Source organism: Paramormyrops kingsleyae, chromosome 11 (genome assembly GCF_048594095.1).
Source record: "Paramormyrops kingsleyae isolate MSU_618 chromosome 11, PKINGS_0.4, whole genome shotgun sequence".
In the NCBI taxonomy this organism is placed as follows: domain Eukaryota; kingdom Metazoa; phylum Chordata; class Actinopteri; order Osteoglossiformes; family Mormyridae; genus Paramormyrops; species Paramormyrops kingsleyae.
This window is the reverse complement of record NC_132807.1, coordinates 26936794-26959793: the sequence shown is the minus strand read 5'-3', so window position 1 is coordinate 26959793 and position 23000 is coordinate 26936794. Positions and strand designations below refer to the sequence as shown.

The following is a 23000-nucleotide window of genomic DNA, read 5'->3' as shown; positions in this document are numbered from 1 at the left end:
TGTGATGGGGGATGGACTGAAATCTTTGGAGGTCGGACAGTGACACAGAGCCAAGGTTAGAATTGGTCCCCACAAAGAAAAATTAGCCAGGGGGCTTTCTGTTTAGTTAGCCTGCACTGAAGCAGTGGTATGTTAACTTTAACATGCCGTCATGTGGTTCACTCACTGAAAGCTCTTCTTGTTAACGGTGGCCAAGCGTTTCCGGTGTTTGGTTACAGAGAGCGCCGTGCTGTGACCTTTGGCCAAGCCAACAGTGTGGTATAAACAGAAGGAGGTCGTGTCAAACTGCTTGACCCCTTTTAGCTGACGCTTCAGTATGGAAGGATGTTGTGAAGTACAGCAAAGATCAATACGAAAGGGGCTGCAGTCTAATGCAGTCTAATTTGTGCCAATGCAACTTTGTATCACTGCCCACTTTCCCATCCTAGTTCAAATCAGAAATGAACAGCACTTATCATATTGATCAGTTGTCTGATGGTTATAATGAATTGAATTGGAAAGCTTCTTATTCTCTGGATAGGTTGGACCAGGTCATGGTGATACTAGTTCACTTACCAATCTCGTTTCGGAATGAACCACAGTAGATGTGTTCAGGTTTTTGTAGAAAGCAACTTGGAATAATAAACAAAGAGCGAGTGATAAATGACCCCTGACAGTCGACAGCAGGGCTTGGGTGAAGCTCCACAATGTCTAGGAGTTGGCCTGGGTCTTTTTACTGAGATACGCGAGACATCGCAGGATGACGGGGATGCTGTCGGTCGCAGTGCCAGACACGTGGCAGGACGTGCGGAGGTCGTCTGAATGTGTTGGGTGTGTGCAGGAGCTGCACGGCCGCTGGATTAAGGCCTATGGGTTGTGGGGCCAGAGCTTCTGCATCCTCTCACATATTCAGCATGTGGCGTCTGTGAGCTGTCCCACCCCCCAGAGAATAACACCCTGCCTCTCACAGTGGCCCATTGCTCCCTCACCATCGCCGTCCTCTACCGGTGTCTTCTGAGAGATCCTGAAGGTGTGAAAGTCCAGGAGACTAAGCAGACTCTGTAAAGGTCGATTTAAAGAGCTGCCCGTGGCTGCAGATGTCGTGGAGCCCCCCTCACGGACAGTCATGCTCACGCCCCCTATTCTATACAGGCTCTTTCCTTACTAATACGCAACGGTGCACATTTCAGGTCCAGAAAGTACAAATCCAGACCAAGATTTTGTCTCAACAAATTAGTTGAGAATAGAGTCAAAGTCATAGGGTACTTAACTGCTTGATTGAAACAAAATCTTGGTCTGGATTTGAGCTTCTTGGACCTGAGCTTCCCACCTTTGTTAATATGTAACTACAGTTTTTCCCAGCAACCAAAAACATGTGATGTTGACCAGTGACAGAGGTAGACGGCTAGTTTTAAATAATTAGAGGAGTTTTATTAAGAGTGTGAGTATTTTCTTAGCATTCTTCCGTAATCCAGAATGTCGTACTGTCTGTGGCTGTTCATACAGCGGGATTTACCTTTCAGTGCATTTTTCATCATCATCAGACTTTGTAGCTCCACCTACCATGACGTGCTCCTTCCACAGTCCCAACGACAAGCCGTTCGTTAACTGTCAGCGCCATCTTGACTGAGTTCCTCTCTGGCCTTGTGGACCCGCACGCTTATCCACTGGTCACAGGGCGTTCCAAGACCCCGATCGTGTGTTCTAGAGTAGTCTGAAAAGCCAAACTACCGACGGCCCCATCGGGTTCTCCTCGGCACGTTCCCCCCCCATGCTCGGGCGAAGGGGCCAGCACGCGGTGGGCAGCCCAAGCCGACGCCAGCTGTTTGGAAGCTGCTGAATCCCAGCTGTGGAGGCACGGCAGAGGCGCCCCGGGGGTACTGGGAGTCGCCCCGACAGCCTGGTCCATTTGCATTTTATCAAAAGGAACAAATGTTTCCAGCGCTGTGGCACAGATGGTGCAGTGGTGGAGCTCGTGCTTTAGGAACGGACAGCATAACTGTATCATTTACTCTCTTGATTTTTTTTTTTTTTTCCCATAACCCCCCCACCCCCCCCCCCGCCTTCCCAAATGGAGCAACAAACCTGAGCTGGGTATGAATTAATGTGCCGTTCCTCCCCGAGTCTTGTCATTTCACAGCGAAATGAGTTTTCTTCTCTGGTGAAATGCTAAATTAATCTGCTGAATGTGTCAGTTCCCCCCTCCCCCACGGGACGCGGGGTTGGGGGGCTGCTGTAGCAGCAGCCAAATTCTGCTCCGCTCTGTCAACAAGGGAGTCATTTCAGCAGCAAACCAATTTACAGAATAATAACACATCTTTGTCACAAAGACATTATTTTTTAATCAGTATATTATAATTAAACCTTTTCCCTTCCTTTGTCTTTTGTGTTAAAAATAAAACACAAAACAATTAAATGCTGCCGTCCTGAATGTGAGCCTGGAGCAGCCAGTAAGGATTTTATCGTCCCTAAAAGCTTTCACGTGGAAAGTGGCCATGCACTTACATTTCCCCTTTAATCAGGATACATCAGCTTGGAGGTTATTAATTGGATGTGACTTCTAAAAGGCTGGTTTGTGATATTACCATATGACCCTGTGATGTTGCACAACCTCTGAAGTCGGAGTTTACACAGCCTGAACCAGGTGGTCCAATATTCAGTTCTATCCTGAGGTACCACTGGACTCGAATCAACATGTAAAAACGGGATAGTTTTCCTCCTGCTGACAATGAGCGCAAAACACGCACGTATCCAAGCAACCGTGTTTGTTGTTGTTGTCGTGCTGCACTTATCAGGCCTAACAGGAAACTTATGTTTCTGTTTCCGAACTTTATTTTGAGTATAACTCTCAGTAGTAGTTCTTCCTTGTGGGTCACACACACTGGCCAGCGGTACAATCTGATTAGGCTACTGGATTTAGTGGCGGATTATGACATGTTGCTGTCAAGCTCCATTCTCTGTCGCCGGTCCTTCTGCTGGGCAGTGGCGTATCGGTCCTGGCGAGCAGACAAGCCAAAATTGGAATGTGGCAGTAATGGTTCTGGAACGTGCAGATCGTACCTCCCAGCCTTCTGTTAGCACCATCGTTCTAGAAGGATATGTCAGAAGGGTCCTCTGAATTCTGAATACCGCCGCTGCCGGAAAAAAAAAAGGCATGACAGCATCATTTATACTGAACTCTCAGTGGACTCAACACGGTTTGCCGTTGTAAGGAGTTGCCTGTAATAGACTCACAATGGATGACCTGGAAAGCAGAGTCCATCGTTCACAGCTGTGGATGGGGCTGTTTTCTTTCTCTCAATGACCCTTCTACCGGGGCAGGTGGCTAACCCCGTTAGCCTGCTCTGGCACACATTTCACCACGGGTCAGTCTCAATTAAACTCTGCCCCAGACTTATGCTCACCACCCACATGGGTGTAACTGGGCAGTATCCAAACAAGCGCTTTAGCAAAGGCATTGGCTGGAGAGAATACACCCCCCCCCCCCCCCCCCCCACGCTGGACCTAGCAGTGAGTTGCTCCCTGGCCCCTGGCAACCCTAGTGGATGTCTGTTCTGAAGCTGGGCTTGGTGGAGTTTTAAGAATGACTCTTCATGCAAAACAGGCTGCCTTCCTCCCCAGCCCAGGTCTGAGAGTGTGTTAGAAGAAGGTTCTTCTAGTGCAGAACTTGGTGAATTCCATATGAGGGTGGTATGAGAGAGAGTTACTGTGTGTTGTGGGTCCATGACCTCGTCACCGCGGTCAGTTCCTGACTAGAAACGGGAGCAGATGCATTCTAAGGTGGCAGATTCCTGCTTTCCTCCAAGGAGTGCTGCTTCATGCCCTTCCTCATCTCCTAATTGCTAATTAAAATGTAACCAAGAACTGTCAGCCTGGAGTTCCTCACCCTACACGGTTTAGTTAGTCGCCCTCAGTCGCTGATCCATTTAACCCTTAGCTAACAGCACTGTGTCGAAAGGGTGCCGCCGTAGATAAAGATGTTTCCCCCTCTCTGCCTCTTTCATCATGAGTACCATCCTACGACTTTTTCCCTGAGGGATATTTCAGTTTCAATTAATGGTTGTTCTCGCATTCAGCTCATGTTCGAAAAGGAAAATAATGAAAAATTAGGGAAGCCCTCAAGTACTGTAACATGACAGATCTGTCTTGATGGCCTTATAATGCTCACAGAATGATGTTATAAAACCATAACGGTCTTACACAGATACTCTTCTTCACTGACTATCAAGGGCGTAGCAACTCAACGTCAGTGAGAAATACTTAATCAACGACCACAAAAATATTAAGTAGTTTTAATCAAGCTTTTCACTGCTGCCGTGGGTATCGAGCATGGTACAGTCAGTCATATTGCCTCTTTTTTTCAGGTAAACATGCACGAGCCGTTACACAAGAAAGCCCTTGGTTTGAGTCCTGGATATAAGATGGCGCACAGTTTCTGGTTTCTATATACCATGGAACTCATTCCAGTAGGGAATGAACTTCGATTATAAAAGACAGTAGCCGATATAAGAGCCGTTCATTCATCCATCTTCCCTGGCCTCTTATCTGCTCCGGGGCTGTTTAATTCCACTTTTTAGCCAAAATATGTGACCATGCACCCGGTACAGCTGGGGTCGCACGACATAGATGCATGATGCGTTTTACAGCCACATGACCTGGTACCACCATCCCTAAAAGATGGGGCAGGCAAAAAGGGGAAACGCAGGCGGAATACCATGCCAGTATATCACTGAAACCAGCTCTCATTTTTGCGGAAAACTCGTTCTCTAGGAAGAATTTCCGAGGTCTACCGAAATTCCGCAGGATGGAGGATGTGATTCGAGTGGGTTTGGTGCTCCATCATGAAGAAGTCAAATAAGCAAATTATCTGTGACCAAAAGCTTTAATTCTGAGGCAGAAGGATTAAGCTCTTTGATGGGCAGATTTAAGGGTAGAAGCCAGGAGAACAAAGGCCAAGAGTGATAATCTCTGGAAACGTTGTAACGCATGTCCCACAGAGGTTTATTTTCCACACTTCATCCAAACATCTTGTAGTCCTGAGATTAGAAGGTTTAATTATGGATTTCCTTGCCAGTGCTTAGTGGTCGATATGAGGGCTAGTATGTGTGCAAGTGTTTTTTGGCTCAAATGAATGATGTCAACTGATCTTTAATTTCACTCGCATTTAGTTTGATCTCTGGTTATATGAAGTGTGTGTGTGTGTGTAAATTGTACTAATAAGGTCAGTTTTCTCTGTTAGATTCTGAAAACTCGACTGAGCAGAAACATGACTGGAGGTGCTCTCTTCTTGCTTTAGCAAACATTCCACACCCCCAGTCTCGGAGATGAGGAGTTTGAGATCCCGCCCATCACACCCCCACCCGAGGCAGAGCCGGGCCTGGGATTGACGGAGGCAGAGTCGTCGTCCTTCCCTGGGCTCCCAGAGGTGTCGCCCTCGCAAAGGTCCCAGTTCACCCCCCACTTCCCACCTCAGAGCCTCGATTTGCCGTCCATCACCATCTCCCGCAACCTCCTGGAGCGAGACGGCGCTCTGAATCCCAGCCTTCCAGTGGTGAGTCTTGCTGGCATCAGGTCGCATGTATACTCAAGTCTCATCACTGCTTAGCTTTGCTTGCTTGTAAATATTGTACAAGAATGGATTCAGAAAACTCCTTTGTGATTCAGGTTAAGTATCTGACTGAGGAATCCTGCAGTTAGACCCCCCCAGAGGTTTGAACAGCAACCTTACTGGTCAGAACTCCAGCACCTATTCTTGCAATAGTATCCTAGACTGCCACATCTGATCATATCTGGCCTTGAGACATGGTCTAAGTCCTAGAACCAACAGAGGAAAACCAATCTTTTTTATTATTTATCTGCTATCCCTTAAAACACGGAACAAAACTGACAATATTAAACTGAACATCTAAGCCGATTGATGTAGTTTTCTCGTCTTGGGCCCTGAACCTTTGAGCTTTCAGGTTTTAACATCTCACTTAAGCACCCTGCGGACGCTTCCGGCGTTACAGCGGTTAAGGCAGAAGCCAGACTTTCCCCATTACTTTTCCTTCCCATCTCATCAACAGGAGAACTTCAAGTCCATCTCAAAAAGTAATAACACCTGATGAGGTGTTTGATAAAGGCATGTAACCCAAGTGCTATGTGCCCTTATATCAAATTGTAGGCTGAAAGACCATCTCTTGGATCAACACTTGGTCAGCTCTGAACATAAGGGCTTTTTCCTTTGGGGGGTCTATCTGTTGTATTTGTATCCACATGTTTTCTAAAAGACATTAGCCTGCAGCATGTTTGTTCATGGACCCTTCCCTTTAAGAACAATTCTGTTGTATGTATTCGAATGTTGCCATGGAGATTATCTGTCATCAGATATAGGAAATGTACAGACTCGTTTTGTCCTTCTTCGTTAGCTGCTGTGTGAGCTGTTTGTGTCCTACACTGGCAGTCTCATGTTGGTCGACGTTTATCGTGCTAATTAATAGGGACAGTGATTTGTGGCGTGTATGTTGTCCTGATATTGTACAATCAGATGTATCGTAGTACAAAGAACCTGAAACTCACGGGACGCACCTGTTCCACGACTGGAACCGTCTTCAGAGCAGGGAATGCAGATGTGCTGGAAACACTATCTGTTCGCACACATCTGTGCTTGGGAACAATTAGAAGTGCTCTAAGCGGCACAGATGTTTTCTGAGCCCATGAGTTATTCATGCTGCCTCTGGAGCGGCCTGGAAAATGCTGATGCGTGGTTAAACTCTGCTGTCACGTGAAGGAGTTTCCAGACACGTGTCTGCGGTCCAAAGTTAGAGTGCATCAGCCCCATGGGAGGAAGGGGTTCATATAGACCCCAGAGGTTTATTTTATTATTTGTCAAGACATACTTTTAGTTTTTTCATTTTTTTCTTTGTTTTAGATGTGACATATGCAGCTGGGGGATATTGAGGCTTCAGTCAAATAAAATGCAAATGATCCGGAGCATTGTAACACAGCACTGGGTCTCGTCCTCATCAGTCGCGGGTCAGTTGTCTCTTTCAGCCAGTGGTGGCTGTTCCGCGGGCAGTGAGAATACCAATCCTGCCGACCGTCGCAGCATCTGCCTCTTCCTGTTCACCGGACAGTTTGTAATGGGGTGCAGAGCTGCACAGGCTGAAATTAGAGAGGAATGCTCAGAGTATTGTGGGGAGCCTGCTGTTGACGATGGGACCGTTTACATCCCCTCTCTGCTCTTTCTTTGTCTCGTCCCCTCCACCCCTCCCTGAGAAATCCCTCCACCCTCCACCCAGAGCAGGTGCACAGAAGCCCCTGTGTGCCCCTTGGGCCTCGACCACTCTCTCAGCTTGGCATTTGATGCACATTTACAGCTGCTCTCTGCATGGCTTTATATTCACGCTGTTTAATGTGTCGCCATTCATTTTATTCTGTTTGCTTGAATTTTGCCTAAATATGGTAATTTTTACCTATTATTCTTCACGATACCAAGAGGTTACTGACAGTCTCCTTTCTTAAATTCCTATACAGTTATAGATTATTACAAAGCCTCCTTTATAATGAAATCCTGCATAATGATAGTGAATGAAATGATTACATGCTCGTATTTTATGGGGGTTTTTTTGCACTTTCCGCCGTTCTCGCAGAGCTGGTGAGGGATAATGGCGTCTGCCAAACGTTAAACATGTGGCTAATCTCTACAACTCCAACAGGAGCCGCATCCGCAGGGGCCTTTCAAATGAGCAGCATTAAAATATTGTCACTGGGAAGACGAGGCAACATTTTTGTTCATCCTAACCAATATTATCATTCCAATCTATCCACACGGGGCGGGGGGGGGGGGGGGGGGGGAACGACAATTTTAAAAGTAATTTTATTCCGAATCTGGCCTTACTATTTAATTGTCTGCTGTTAATGTTCTGTAATGTTTGCTGGAGAAGTCACACCATGTCTTGAGCCAAAGAAGCATTCACTTGATAAATGAATATTTTTACGACTTCCAGATTTTATAATTGGGGGTGGGGGTGGGGGGGGGATAGTTTCCCGTCTGTCACAGAGCCAGTATTGGTGCTGACTTTTGCTTGAGACATGAAGAAAGTCTATCCCTGCAGGAGAGACGCAACAAGGGACGGTGACACTGAGCTGTAAACTCTAAGCTATTTTGCCTCACATACGGACAATTGCTCCGATATTAAGAATATATCGTAGATTTACTTCCCAATTTGTGTATGGGCTATAAATTTTTATTGCCTCTTTTCCCTCTCCTTAGTGCTGGCACATAAAATAATTGCCACTTTTAAAATATCCTCACAGCATAATTGATTCTCGGAAGGTTTTTGTCTAAAGAATTTTCATTTCATGGTCAGTTAAGCATTCTACATCTGGAAGAAATGTAACCTTTAAACAATTATGGTCTTCTCTGTTCTCATGACTTCATAGAGCGTTATCAGATAATCGTGCCTCTTCTGACTCTTGGTAAAACTTTGTTTAAACAGAGGGGAGAATGTGTTTGAGTGTGTAGTGGATGTGTTTTGGACGTCAAGTGTGTTGTTATTGGCATGCTGCTTGCATTGTTTTAGCTTGTGCCAGAAAAGGAAACTGGCATAATTTAATTGAATTAATGCCTGAGATGGTGAAAAAGTCCAAGCAGATGTTGTTCCATCCATTTGTGCTGTTAGCTATGCACTTATGTGTTAAAAAAATAAAAGCCTGTAAAATTCACTATCCACTACAGAAGATAGTTTGTATGTGTATAATATCAACTGAGCATAAAAATTTGAATTTTTAGCAGAAATGCTTGGAAAATAACATTTTGTTTCTTTAACCTAGATTGAAAAATGCGACGATTGAGTCATTTATAATAAAAACCAAGCAGCCTGTCAGTCAAAATCCGTAAGGAGATTCCTACAGGATTAGGAATGACTTGTGCTATTTTCACGTGACCCCTTTGTACCCGGCCAGCCAAGATGTTGTGCTAATTCCTCTCCCTTAACGTTCTGTGTATTTGTCCTGCGTATGTCTCGCAAATTAGCTACATCTGCTGCTGCTGCAAAGCAAAACAGTCCTCGGCGGCAGAATTCCCTCACAAGCCCGCGAGTCGAAAGTCATCATTTATTTAATCTGCTCGCCTAACAAGCTCCTGACCTGCGCTCTTGCCTCCCGGCGTGTGGCCCTCGGCCTGTTACACCGACAGCCCTCTGATTCGGTTTTCCATCGTGCCAAAACGCCGTCGGGTGCGGTGCCAGGAACGGGCAGCGTCGTCTCATGCTGACGTCCCTCCAGGTTTTTAGCATCACAAAACACACCCCCTGAAGCCACCTCTTTATTTTGATATTTTTCCCCTGGCCTCACTCTACAAATACCTCAAAAACTTGTGCGGGCCATTAAACAGCTCAAGATCATGGCCATTAAAAAGCGGTTTATCTATTGTATTGAATGTCTTTTTGTCCAAGTATTTTTCTTTATATTCCACCTTTTTAGTATTTTTTTATTTTCCACCAGAAGAAAACTCAAAGCAAAAACTTAAGAACGAAAGGACTGAAATTGCTATAAAAGGTGTAAAAAGCAGTTGAAGGTGTTTCAATATCTTGCCTGAAAACCTGCCTGAGATGCCTGTGTGTGGAGTGGTTTGGGCTCATTGTCACGGTCTCTGCCGGTGTACAGGGGGCTCCTGTTGGATGTTCTCATGGCACTGTGCTAAAAATGAAATCCCAACTGCGAGGCTTCATGAATCACAGTCAAGGTTTGATGGGGTCTTTCATTTAGCTTATTTTTCATGTGATAAAAAAAACTCTCTGTGAGAAAATAGAAAATATGACCAGTTTTGTAACACTTTTTTCTTTTTTTCTTTTCCTCCATTATGTTATCTCCCTTCCAAGCACTGACACGAGTTGTACATCAGTTTCAGAAAAGGGCCTTTATATATCCATTTTTGGTAGGGGGGGGATCAGGCAGCTATTGTGACATATTGGGTCAGTCAGAAATGAAAGATATTCATGCAAGCATGCAATGCCTGTAATGAAGTCTCGCTCTGACCTTCTCCTGTGATTGATTCTGAAATTTAGTTTTCTCAGCCGGTGCTTGAAATGAAATGAAATCATGTTGAACAAGTCTTAAATACCCACAGTGCACTGGGAGAAATGTGTGAGGGATGGGCTGGGGGTGGGGGGGGGTGTTGGCTTGGGCGATTGGCATGGAAGGAGGGCTGGGGTGACGAAAGAAGAGGTTGAGAAAGTGGAGTAGGAAGAAAATATGAGCCAAGGATGGATTTATAAATTAGGAGATTGGAGCAAGCTTCAGCAGGGATAGAGGAGTGAATGGGAGGAAGAGGAAAAACAATTTATCTCTTATACTATTATAGCCTTTGCCCGCATTCAAAATTTCATTTTTCTTTTGGCTTAAGTACTGAATTCTGCAGGTAGCTGTAAATGGGAAAGTAAAATTGTTCCCATTTAAGAGCACAGTACAGGAATATGTGCTGGGGACTGATAAACTATCTTTAATAGGACTGACCTTTCATGCTGGTAAAAGTTACTGAGGGATTCATCCTCATAATTACCATATAGATGATTTTACTCCTCTCTTGCAGTGAGACTTTTCCAAGAGCAATGTTGGCGATTGAATGGAAATTGAACTTGTTAACATTCTTTTCAGCCAGTTACAGCTCGCATAGTGCCACTGTTAATAAATTCCAGCAAAACCTTCCCCAAATTCCACTTTCAGTATCTGTTGGAACAGACGTGTCGCTCCTATCATTGAGATTACTCGTCAGATTTTTATCCGGTGTACATTCGGACAACCCATATTGAGTCCCTCGCGGGAGTCGTCCCGTTTGTTACTACGTGTGTTGGAGTAACGTCAGAGGTGTTCTGGATGCTTTAGTGCAGTGCTTCCGAAAAGGGTCCAGGGGGACTCCCAGACGGTCCATGTTTTTGCTCCCTCTTAGCTCCCTGCCAGACAGTCCATGTTTTTGCTCCCTCTTTAGCTCCCTGCCAGACAGTCCATGTTTTTGCTCCCTCCCAGCTCCCTGCCAGACAGTCCATGTTTTTGCTCCCTCCCCGGGAGTTGGGAGGAAGTAAAAATGTGGACTGTCTGAGAGTCCCTGAAGACCGGTTTGAGTAGCACTGCTTTAGTGTACCTTTGGGTTGTCTGTCACTTTTGGGTTTTGCGCTGTCGAGCCAGAGGCGGACAGGACTGATATGATGGTGTTACCCCACTTGTGGTGCGGTGGGTAGTCTCTGCTCGGGGGTCTGTGTCCTTCCTCCAGCATCCAGGTGAAGCAAATTTTGTTCTGCTTCTTGAAGCAGCTTCTCTTCAGTCAGTCACTATATGTTCATTATGCATTGTTTAAATAATCTATTCCAATATAGTATGGGGAAAACAATCTCGCTTGCAAATTCTGATTGTGATTGATTTATGTTTCTGTTCCATGTGCATTCACTGGTACTTTGTTGTTGTAGGGAAAAATATCTGATATTTAAATCGATTGAAACAGATCTTTCCATCCTCTGTTATTTTTTTCCCCTCAGCTTAGTGATGCGAGTCGATAAGGCCAAGCAAAGCTAATTAGATCCATGGCTACTGTATGCTGATAACACTTCATTCATGCTAATCGGCGGCACTAGCAGGGCCCTTGACATCTCCATCTCATCCTGATATACCTTCTGGCTCTCCACTTAGCATTGCTCATTACAGACCAGGCTGACTGAAATGAATCTGTCTACACTGTTGCCGCACCGCTATCCTGCGCCCTGGGTATCACATAAAAAGGTTAGAAATGCCCCTTGGTAAGGGGATCGTAAGTTAGCATTGTGTGGTGGGGCCCAGCCATAAATCACTTCTGTGCAAATTAAAATCCATTCTTTTGCGCTGCCCACAGTTTGTTTGTTTATTTTGTATAAACAATATTGTAATGTCTTTTTCAATGGCCCCTCTGGGATTATGTAAAAATATTACTAGGACGAAGGCTATTTCTGTGTGCACGTGTGTGAGCGTACATATAAATCATTTTAGGGTACTGGTGCTAGTTATACAAGGGATACATGAAAGACAAGCTGGAAAATCTATGCGTGTTTCAGTAAAATGGCAGAACACTTAATTGATAGCCCTTAAAGGTTCTGCTAACAGACACGGCTTCCTAGACAATTGTGCCGTCATCAACAGTAGCAGATAGATGCCCCAGGAGAAGGGGATCAATCACCTTGTTGTTTTTGGTTACATCCCACCACTTCTTGTCAACACTCTCCTGTTCCATCTTTCTTGCGCGAACCCAACACCACCCGCAGATTCACTCACCCTGCATTTGATGCGACCAAGGCCAGACTTGTGTACAGTATAACCCCGGTTGTAGCCCAGTGCCCCAAGTTGTGGGGGGCAGTTTTTTCTAGGTTGTTACAGCAGCATTTTATGTTGTAGGTGGGGCCCCAACAATGACTTTAGCCTTAGGGCCCCCACCCCCCACCCTCCCTGACTGGCTTTCGCCCAGACGTCTCTCAGGGACTTCAGCGAACCTCATGCCAGCGGCGTGATGTTCCTCACACCATGGGAGGCAAACGAGCCCATTCCATTCCTCAGATTCGCCCCTCCCCCCCCTCGCTGGGTTGATTTATAGAGTTGATTACATAAAAAAATATTTTTCTGCTCTTCAGCTGTTGGAGTGCGATGTATGAAAGCTGTCAGTGGATGGGGCTTCATTCTTAAATATGCTGGCGGGATCATTTTGCGTTTCCATCATAGCGGGCTGTTTAAGATATAAACCTCAAAATGTCACACTTTACAGAAATGAATTTAATTCCAATTTGCCAGGCATTTTTGCTGGTTATTGCGCACACATTCTGCCACATCCAGCGTGGTTCTAAGGGGTTGTTTTGGTTGGGGCTCCTTTCTCAAGGGTGCTCCTGCTTCCTCTGCACCAGAGATGCCCTTTTCTGCTCAAACCCACTGATCATCCGCTGTGGCTCAGTTCAACAAACCTAATTTATTCGTTCTGCACCCCCTGCTTATTGGTGGAATCTGTCATCTGGTGATTATAAAGGGATATATGGAAATCTGGGAAATTGCACAGTGATTTTTGCTTGTTGCATGTGAGGTCTGCAGGGCGCAGAGGGAATGCTGTTTATGTTTATGGTTTGCAGTGTTAACATTAGCTCAGATCACTGGATCACCAGTTTACTACCCTATAAGGCTAAATACACTGTGACCACTTTCCTACGTAGTACCATGTAGTGTCTAGAATGTTCCTGAACCACTTTAAAGGTTGACAAGATGTGTGTTCAGTGAAGCATTTCTGCCCATCATTGTTGGACTGAGGTGTTATTTTTGCACTTACGGCCTTCCTGTTAGCTTTAACGAGTTGGACCATTGTCCTCTGAGCTCTCTCATTAACAAGGCGTTTTTGACAGCAGAATCTTCTGACTTTATTATTTATCACAACATTCTCTCTAAATTTGCATCACTATGTGAAAATCCCAGGTGGTTGGCTATTTCTGAGATTCCAGAACCACTAAGACTGGTACCAACCGTCATACATTTAACATCGCTTAGGTCATACATCTTAGCCATCCTGATGCGGAGCTGCACTCTAACCAAACCTCTTGACCTTGTCAGTGTGCTGTGTATTCATTTTCAGCCATATGATTTGTTGTTTAGAGAAGCTGGCTGCTTGCCTTAACAAGCAGGTTTACCTAATGTGTATTTACTGAGTGCCTATTTTTAACACTACTTGAGATGGCACAAATACTTATTAGTAACTGAGTTACTACTGAAGTACAAATCATGAGCAGATATAGTAGCTAATAAATGCATTACAATTCATTAATAATAAACAAATATGAGATCAGCATTTCACTTGAGTTATTCATGACTTGTTCCTTCAGTAGTTCACAAAGATTTACAGAATTAAGAAATATAGTAATTGCATAGTAATTGCTTGAGATAAAAGATGCATCACGATTCATTAATGAATGAATGTAAGATAAGATAAGTATTTAACTAAGACATAGTTTGTGCTTAATACACAAGTAGTAGCTGCAGATTTACCCTATTTTCTTTCCTCTGGTGTAGAACATTGGCCAGTCCCACCTTCGGCAGTACCACTCCAATCCTTCAATGGTTATGCGGTCAATCATCAACATGAACAACCCTTCCGGCATGATGTCAAGAAACCAGCTGACTACTATCAACCAATCCCAGCTGAGCGCTCAGCTGGGCCTAAACATGACCATAGCCAACATTCCCCACACCTCCCCCTCGCCTCCTGCCAGCAAGTCTGCCACCCCTTCTCCCTCCAGTTCCATTAACGAAGAGGACCCTGATGAAAGTAACAGGGTGAGTGAGTGAGACATTTCTATAAATGCCCATGTTACGAGTCTTCTCAGAAAATAGGTGGTGGATGTTCTTCTCAACCTCTGTTGGGCTGTAATAGAATTTTGCAGCATATTCTGCTCAATAACACATCGTTGTGGCTGATGCAAGGTCAGCTCAAGATCAAATCAAGCTCTTTTCAAAAACGAAAAGCAAATGGTGTAAATGGTGACTGGTGACTCAACATCGATTCAAATTATTCTGTATTCTCACAAAAGCAGTTCACGATTGGTCCATTCCTCAACTTTTCTCCGGTCTGGTTCCTCTTAGGACTTTTGATAGCATCTAGTCCAGCTTCCTCTCCAACCCATCTGTGTCCCCTGCAGGTAATTGGTGAGAAGCGTCCTGCCCCTGATGCCAATAAAAAACCAAAGACGCCCAAGAAGAAGAAGAAGAAGGACCCTAATGAGCCCCAGAAGCCGGTGTCGGCCTACGCCCTCTTCTTCAGAGACACCCAGGCAGCCATCAAGGGCCAGAACCCCAACGCCACCTTCGGCGAGGTGTCCAAGATCGTGGCCTCCATGTGGGACGGCCTGGGAGAAGAGCAGAAGCAGGTGAGTTTGGGGCCCATCCATCTTGTTGACTGTATGAGGCTACAGCATTCAGAAATAAAAAATATTTATATAAAAATAATTCACACAATTGCTCTTATTTAGCTTTAAGTTATAGACTTTTCATTCACTATGTAGAGAAGAAACATTATTAGTGTATTCAGAATTAAATTATAATTTTTTTTTATATAAATGACTGTTGTAATGTAAGTTCCGTTCATGCAAATTTCAAATGTCACCCCCATACATTTGATAATTTTGGTGTGTTTATCTTTATTATAAATAAAAATGAAATTTTCATATAAAATCTCTTCATTCACCAGATACCATTAGACAGTTTTTTAAATTAATCCAAGGTTGCCAGACTTTACCCAGATGCAATTAAGGCTCACAATGAAACACCTGGGTCGTTTCCAATTTAATGTCCCAAATAGGCGTCACTTTTTCAAAAAGCAAAAGTCATTAAAATTTCTCAGCCTGTCATTACGGCTATGGCCACAATTTCCGATGAGATGGATCTTAACACTGACGTTTCTGCGGGTGAATATCTTCGCAAAGTAGCTAGCGAACGTTTTTCTGTAAAATCATTGGTTTAATGTCAACAGTGGTTCTTTAGGTAGGGGTTAAGCAAGGTTTTTTTGTAGGATTTTATATTAATTTCGCACTTTATTTACCTGTCTGTTTTTCATACCAACTACCTTTGTATTGCAGGTCTATAAAAGCAAGACAGAAGCTGCCAAAAAGGAGTATCTGAAAGCCCTGGCAGCTTATCGTGCCAGTCTGGTGTCCAAGGTAGGACCCCAGGGTCTCCCTGTCCTCCTGCTAACTGAGAGACCCACTGCGATATAAGCAAGCAGGTTACCTCACCGCTCATGCAGTTCTGGAGAAGCAGAGAATCAGACGCAGCAATTAGCGAGTCTGTATGAGTTTTCTCGTTCAGGGGCACGCTTTTATCGGCATGTCTGCCCGCTGAAAGCCACAGAACGCCGAGGGCAGAAAGTGTGCGATTATCTGCCCGATCTGGATGGTCTGGCCAGCCAATGGCTGCTTGGCCCAATGTGAATGATGAGGGACCTTGGCGGAGAGCTTCGGCTGAGTAAAGAAGTAGCTCATTCTTTTACGCTGAGGTCAGCGTAGTGACCTTGGCCAACCCCCCCCCCCACACACACACACACACACACATCTGGTGGCTGCAGAACTGCTGATGGTGAATGGAGCAACTGCAGGGCCCCTGTGTTGCAGTAGCATTGGACTTTTCCCTTGGAGAATCTCCTTGACTCGTTTAGCCTCCAAGGTCCATCTGCTTCCAGATGTAAATGGCTTCCGTGTCTCTAATGCTCCACCGAAATTCCAGCATGACGCCTGGATTTTTCACTTGCCGCCTAGAATGTTCTTGCTTTAGTTGAAGTGAAGCAGAGGATTACTAAAGTCAGTGTTGGCTCTGTCCTCACTGCGCACTGCCCTTTTTCCCCAGTAACTGCAGCCCTGTTTTTCCCGCTTCTCCCACTAGGCGGCTGCAGAGTCGGCAGAGGCACAGACCATCCGATCGGTCCAGCAGACGCTGGCCTCCACCAACCTCTCCCCCTCGCTGATGCTCTCTGCTCCCATGGCGCAACACCCGTCCATGTCGGCTGCCTCCCAAGCCCTGCAGCAGGTGCTCCCGCGTGCCATCGCCCCCAAGCCGCTGCCAATGCGGCTGGCAGGCGGCCCCGTCCCGGGCTCTGTGGCTGGAGGAGTGCCGCATGGCATGCCCTCGCAGCTGATTGGCCAGATGGGCGCCGGGACGCCGGGGAACGCCCCTCCCTCTGCGGTCACCCAGATGAGCCCGCCCATGCAGCCGCAGCAGCAGCATCACCACCAGATGCAGCAGCTGCAGCAGCACCTGCACCAGCAGCAGCTGCACCACCAGCAGATCCAGCAGCAGATGCAGCAGCAGCATTTCCAGCAGCACCTGAAGCAGCAGCTGCAGCAGCATCACATGCAGCAGCAGCAGCAGCACGTCCAGCAGCAGCAGATGCAGCAGCTGCAGCGCATGCAGATGCAGCAGCTGCATCAGCAGCAAATGCAGCAGCTTCAACAGCAGCAGCAGGCATCCCAGTGTTCCCCGCCCCAGCAGTCTCCAGGCACCCCGCAGTCCGTGGGGGGCTCTGCCTCCCTTGGCAGCCCCCAGCCCCCCTCCCAGCAGCAACACCAATCCCAAATACAGTCCCACTCTCAGGCCCACGCCCAGGTCCTGTCCCAAGTTAGCATCTACTGAACCAAAATCTATTTCATTAAAAAAAAGGAATTTAACTAAAAGCACCAATCCTGGCTGCTTTTCTAAGTTGCACTTAAGAAGTGTGTAAAGTATGTTTTACGATGAACTTTCCACTGTTGTAGATGGATATGCAGAAATATGCATAAAGGAACAAATATCTGAGATGGATTTTGTCTATAAAATAGGCTGTATAATGAAAAGGCGTTTTTGGGCGACTGCCTAGTTGCTCATTTTTTCTCTCTCGTTTTCTCATAACCTTCAGCTGAAAATGGACCCGAGGCGCCACTGTGTTAAAACATGCTGTAATGTTCACAGGGAAAATGCCCCATATTATTTAAAGGCTTTATTCATAAGCTTCACACCGTCGGTTTTGCTCTGAGGACGGGCAAAATCGGTGGATCTGAAGAGCATCAGCGGAACTTAAAAATCAGTGCGGGCAAAGCTTGCTGCATATTAAACCTTCAAAGAAACACTTTAAACTCCGGAGGGGACCTTTAGACTCCAATGACTTAGTTCTGGAAAGCAGTAACCGGTTCATGATCCATAAGAGGCCAGTGTGTTATGGGGGCCGTCTGCCGCCCCCTTTCCCTGGTTATGTTTGTTTCGTTTTGCTCGCCCCTGTCTGTGGGAAGCCCCGGATCGGAATATGCTGCCACAGAGGCATGTTGGACACGTGTTTGGGGTGCTGTGAACACCAAATGTGAACCTACAGGACCCCAGAATATCTTTGGGAGGGGGCTTGGTTCTGAGGACGAGGTTGATAGAGGGCAAAAAGAAACAATACCATAGACCAATTCACGTCATTGTGTGTCTTTAAACTGTAATGGAATCTGCTGTATGTGTCTGTGACTGAGGGCAGGGAAATATCCCTAAAACTCATCCGCGTGAAAAAAAAAATACACAGTGTACAAACGGCACTCCAAAAAAAGGCGGGAAAAAAAAAAAGATGAAATCACCCTTTGAAGTATTTGTCCTTACCTCAGGCTTTTAACATGCTCATAAATTATGTTTTTTTATTTTCTTCATGTTGTCTAATAAAGTGAATATTTTATGGTTAGTGTAAATGGCAGGATTTAGGTTGAAGCTGTCATTATTTTTCACCATCCCGTGATTAACAAAAAATTAAAAACAAAAAAAATTATTGTGATGAATTTTATTCTGCCACGTTGTCGGAGGCGTCAGAAATGAGGGTGGAATGTTTGTGCCAGTTACAAAGAGACCTGTAAGAATGGAAAGAGCAAAGATGTACATTTTTCATATCATATGTTCTAAAGTTTTAATATGTGAGGCTTTAATTAAAACATTGGTAAAATTACCTGTGGATTGCTACATCGCATAGTGTATTTCTGCTGTTTTGTACTTTTTTATGAGTTACAATAGCAGTAATTAAGTCGTTTGTATTTTGCTTACAGAAAACGAATTCAACTGCCTTTTAAATCTGTCTATAGAATAAATGCATTTCAGTATAAAACTCTATCTGTTTTTGAGCTCTTAATAGGCAAATTTATTGAGTTTTGCTTGGTCAATGAAGTAAAAGAACATTCCATCAGTTATATTATATTAGCCATAATTTTGTATGAAGCATTATATTTCTCAGTGTCCACTTGTTTTCAATTAAAGACGACGATAACAAATGTTTATTTCAAGGAATCGATTCATTTCAACAATTGATTGTAGAACCAAAGGTTTTTTTATGTAGTCAATGCAAGGTTAGATGAATCACTACAGGAAAATGAGCATAAACCCTGTTTTACATCAATTTGTATTTGCAGTGATATGATTTGAGCAGCCAGTGTACTATGCAGTGTAATATGTAAAAAGGGATGTTGAGCCTCTCCGCTAATTTTCCTTTCACACCTATCAGCAGTTTAGCTTTTTTAGCTATGCACATGTTGTTGTCTGAATTGATGCATTGTGAAGACCCTCCGGGTGTATTCACTCTATTTGAGAATCAAGTGAATCGGGGGGGTGGTAGGCATCTCAGTCAGTTATCATAAATCTACAATGGGATTGCAAGGCAAATGGACTCCAGACCTCAATGTCTAAAACAAAAGAAATGACAAGGTGTTTGTTTGTGTGTGTGTGTGTGTGTTTGTGTGTGTGTGTGTGGTGGGGGGGATATGTGGCAGAGGCATGGTATAAACACGATGGATTGTTTTAAAAAGTAATTATTTTTAGCATATTGCTATATAGTTAAATTTGTTGGAGACCTGCAGTAATATTTCTCCCAGTACAGAGTGACTCAATTCCCATCTCTGTTACATGATTAATTACAGCATCTGTCCTGACAGAAGCAGCAGAGAAGAGGCCTCTAGGAAAACTGCAAATATGCACTGGCAACAGTCTTAAACCGCTTATGATGAAATGAAAATTAAAAACAGCAAGTACTGTGCATGACCTGAATCTCAATAGCACAGACGAAAATGCTGAAGGTGTCCATGACTACCAAACACAAGATTTAAAAACACACAGTAATGAGTCTCTGGAAGTGGCATTTATTATTCAGAGAAATATTTTCAGGAAGGGACATTAATAATGCATGCTGCTCTTGTTATTTCCCAGCCCGTTAACATTGTGTTTACTGTGTACAAATATTTCACTGTTTGGACCGTTCACTTGAAGGTCTTAGTTATTTGCTTGCTTTTTTGATACATTATTGTGAACCATTCAGAAAACATGATAATGAATGCTATTTTTCCCAGGACTTGTGCAGTTATATCCTCATATTAACCAGTATTTTGAATTTGTTCTACTTCAGGGAGTTTTCTTAAAATGGTTATGTTTGACAAAGCAGAAGTTCCCAAATTGCGTCTTTAATTCTACCCGGTCAGCGATTTTGATGTATGTCAGTATGACCCAGATTGTCTTTTGCTGCTCTGTTCCAGTATCTGTCTGCGCATGAGGGTCGCGCAGGGGAGACAGCTGCGCTGTACTGCACTGCACGCGCACAATGCACAATAGGTATGCAGTGACGTCGACCTACCCGTCGGCCCAGCTCGCGCCCGACTTGTCCGCACGTGGCGCGCGCAGCTTCCGGCCGTGGACCGTGTAGTGTGGCGCTCCCATCTATACGGGGGGAAAAAAACCCACCTACAAAGTTCTGTAATGTATTCGTACGGTTTAAGGCGATTTTAAATGACCCCAGAGCTGCGCCGACGCGATGGTGTAGCCAAATCTCATGTATTCCCCCAAAGCTGCGGTTGATGAATTTCTTATGAGCGTGTGTCGGCCTTCACTACGCGAAGAAGAAGGCGATTTTCGGAAAAGAAGCAAGGTGCGTTATGGTGTCTCTTTATCGAATAAGTGCCAACTCCGCCAGGCTATCGCTACGAAACTACAAAGGCGCTGGCCGTCGCACAAAACGAAGGCATGTCTGCCAAATCAAACTTCTGTCCACCTGGAGCGATAAACTCAACGCGTTAGTGTTACTGCAAACCGTCAACATATTTTCAACCGTTTACACAACTTGGCTGTGTTGTTCCTCCAAACCGTTACAGATGGATACTGGCAGTGAAGGGCCGATCCCACGACAGCTTGCTGGCCGAATAACCATTACCGTACCGTTACTCATGAACCGGAGCGTGTCAGACTGGATAGACCGGTGTGGACCGAACCCGTAGCGGCCTGACTGTGGCTAATGCGCTGGTAGCAGCTGGAGTGCACTACTTTTTGCTTTACTAATTACGAATTCTCCCGTTAAATCATCCACAGTGTATACCTGCCACGATCAATTACAGCATTTCCAATTAAGAAGTACATTTATCATTACACTATTAATGTGCATTTAGTAAGATTCCTATAATATGAATAACATATATAAATAACGTTGTATTAATCGATTAATTAAAACGTGGCTTAATCAGTTAAGTTCTGTTCTAGAAACAGACATGTGAAATCCTATTAAAGAAAACTGCAAAATCAGTGTATGTCAAAATATTGGGCCATCATATAGATATTCAATTCAATAAACTAATTATTTCAAACTTTGCATTCTTGACATATTAAATCTAACAACATAATGCTGTGTAGTGAATTTACATAAATTTATACTAAACATGGAAAGCCCTCACCAAGGTCATAAAAGTTGTTAGGAATGCAGTGCAAATCATTAGTAATGTTATGTATCTGTTTTAAGTCTTTGTACATTCATTTTTGTGAGGGTATTTAAATCCATTGTTTTTCTTGGCCAGTGTCAGTTTCTTAATATGGAGTCCTGTTGTGTTAATGTGCAAGGTCAGCTGGTTCATATTGCACTGTGGAATCTGGAAAAAGTGCAGCAACATTAACAATTACCATATTTGTCAAATCGGTTGCCTTCATGACTCAGTGAGAAGGTGGGCTTCATTTCCATCTTGAGTTAAATTCTCTGAAAGTACTGCTGCGTTTTCATTCTTCTGACCTCCGTGTCAGCCTGGAAATTTGTACTGTACAATTTTTGACAAGTTTAATAAAAGCAAAGGACACTCTGTCCTTTAAACGAGGAGAAAAAAAACATTAAACCTCATACATCCACTTAATTTTTTTGGTCATTTCCACCTGCAGAACTCCAGGATATTTTATGAAGAGGTTTAAAGAGAATGAAATATGTCGAATTACTGGTGTATTGGAAAGCAGTGGTATGCAACAACTAAACTACTTAGTAAGCAGGTATTACATTTGTTCCAGATCAGAGTCATGATTTGAAATTGTTTTTTTTCCTTAGAGCTGTGTAGCTTGGTTATTGTATCTGAAATTTGCATGAAGAGAATCAGTTGAACTGTTCTTGAATTTTTCCTGTACAGGGACTTTTTGTTTGACTGATTCCTTTGGTGCCAGTGCTGTGATTTTATGGTATACAGTGAAGGTAAGTTACAAACCACACTTTTAATGGGTCTGTCCTGGGCCTTTTCACTTGAATATAGAATTGCGTACTGAGCCTACACGTTTTCTCATTGTCCATCCCTCTACTTTGAGCAGCCTGCTCCAGTAGCCTGTCAACAGGAAGCACTGGGGAGTAGTGCGAGGTTTACCCTGACTGGTGTTGGATGGAGGACTCCCACAATGTGTTCACTGGGACACCAGTACACACGGTATGTGTCTAGAAAATGTGGGGGGTGTTGCTGGAGCAGACAAACCCCTTCTGCTCTGAAATAGGGCTGGTTCATTACCTGGGAGCTATGCGTCAGCAAGCCGAATGACTTAGTTTCTGTAAAATGTATAAATACATTACACACTGCAGTAACCCTGCTATTGAAATTGGTTGGATACAATTTCAGTGTTTTATCTTCCTGTTCCTAGGCTTGCCTGAAGTGGACTCATTTTCCTTTGACTTAGACTTGATAGTTTAACCCTCTGGTGGCAAATTAATATCACTTTGAACCTGGTCACCTGACTGTCCGTCCTAAGACAGATATGCTCCCACTACACACACACAAACAAAATGAAGAAATCCCACATTTATGTCATTTTATGTGGATTATGTTGAACCATGTAAAATTCAATCCTGACAGTTTGATTTGTCTGAACCAGACACAGTTTATCTATAATTACGTTATACCGCATGATGACTTGGATTTGGATATGGAATATACCACGTGATACATTTTGTTTGTTATGAATGTTTTACATTTGGGATGTATCAAATGAGAGGATACATTGTGTGTGTTGATTTGTGTGTGCGCCTTATTCCAGGACTTCCATTGTGAGACTTCACTGTCTGGGTTTTTGAAATTTAGATTCAGGGACAAGTGAATGCGCAGAAAAGGCATTGAAAAGGTCAAGAGACCATCCAATTAGGAAAAGTGAATATTTCTGTTTGCATGTTCAGCTACAAAGGGGAGGGGAGGGAACAGAAAAGAAACTTTCCTGACTGCAGCTTCACCAGAGAC

At 44.3% G+C, this 23000-nt stretch overlaps 1 protein-coding gene across 3 annotated transcripts in view; it reads left to right on the top strand.

Annotated features, from left to right (window-relative positions):
- The window catches only part of tox3 (TOX high mobility group box family member 3), a 146975-nt gene extending 128208 nt beyond the window's left edge, over positions 1-18767 (top strand). For all 3 annotated transcript variants that reach the window (XM_023845567.2, XM_023845568.2, XM_023845566.2), the window contains 5 exons: positions 5276-5530; positions 14026-14289; positions 14652-14879; positions 15588-15668; positions 16387-18767. In XM_023845567.2, coding sequence (XP_023701335.1) covers positions 5276-5530; positions 14026-14289; positions 14652-14879; positions 15588-15668; positions 16387-17133 — 1575 coding nt within the window. In that variant the 3' untranslated portion in view covers positions 17134-18767. The remainder of the gene's footprint in view (positions 1-5275; positions 5531-14025; positions 14290-14651; positions 14880-15587; positions 15669-16386) is intronic.
- Positions 18768-23000: the final 4233 nt, after the last annotated feature.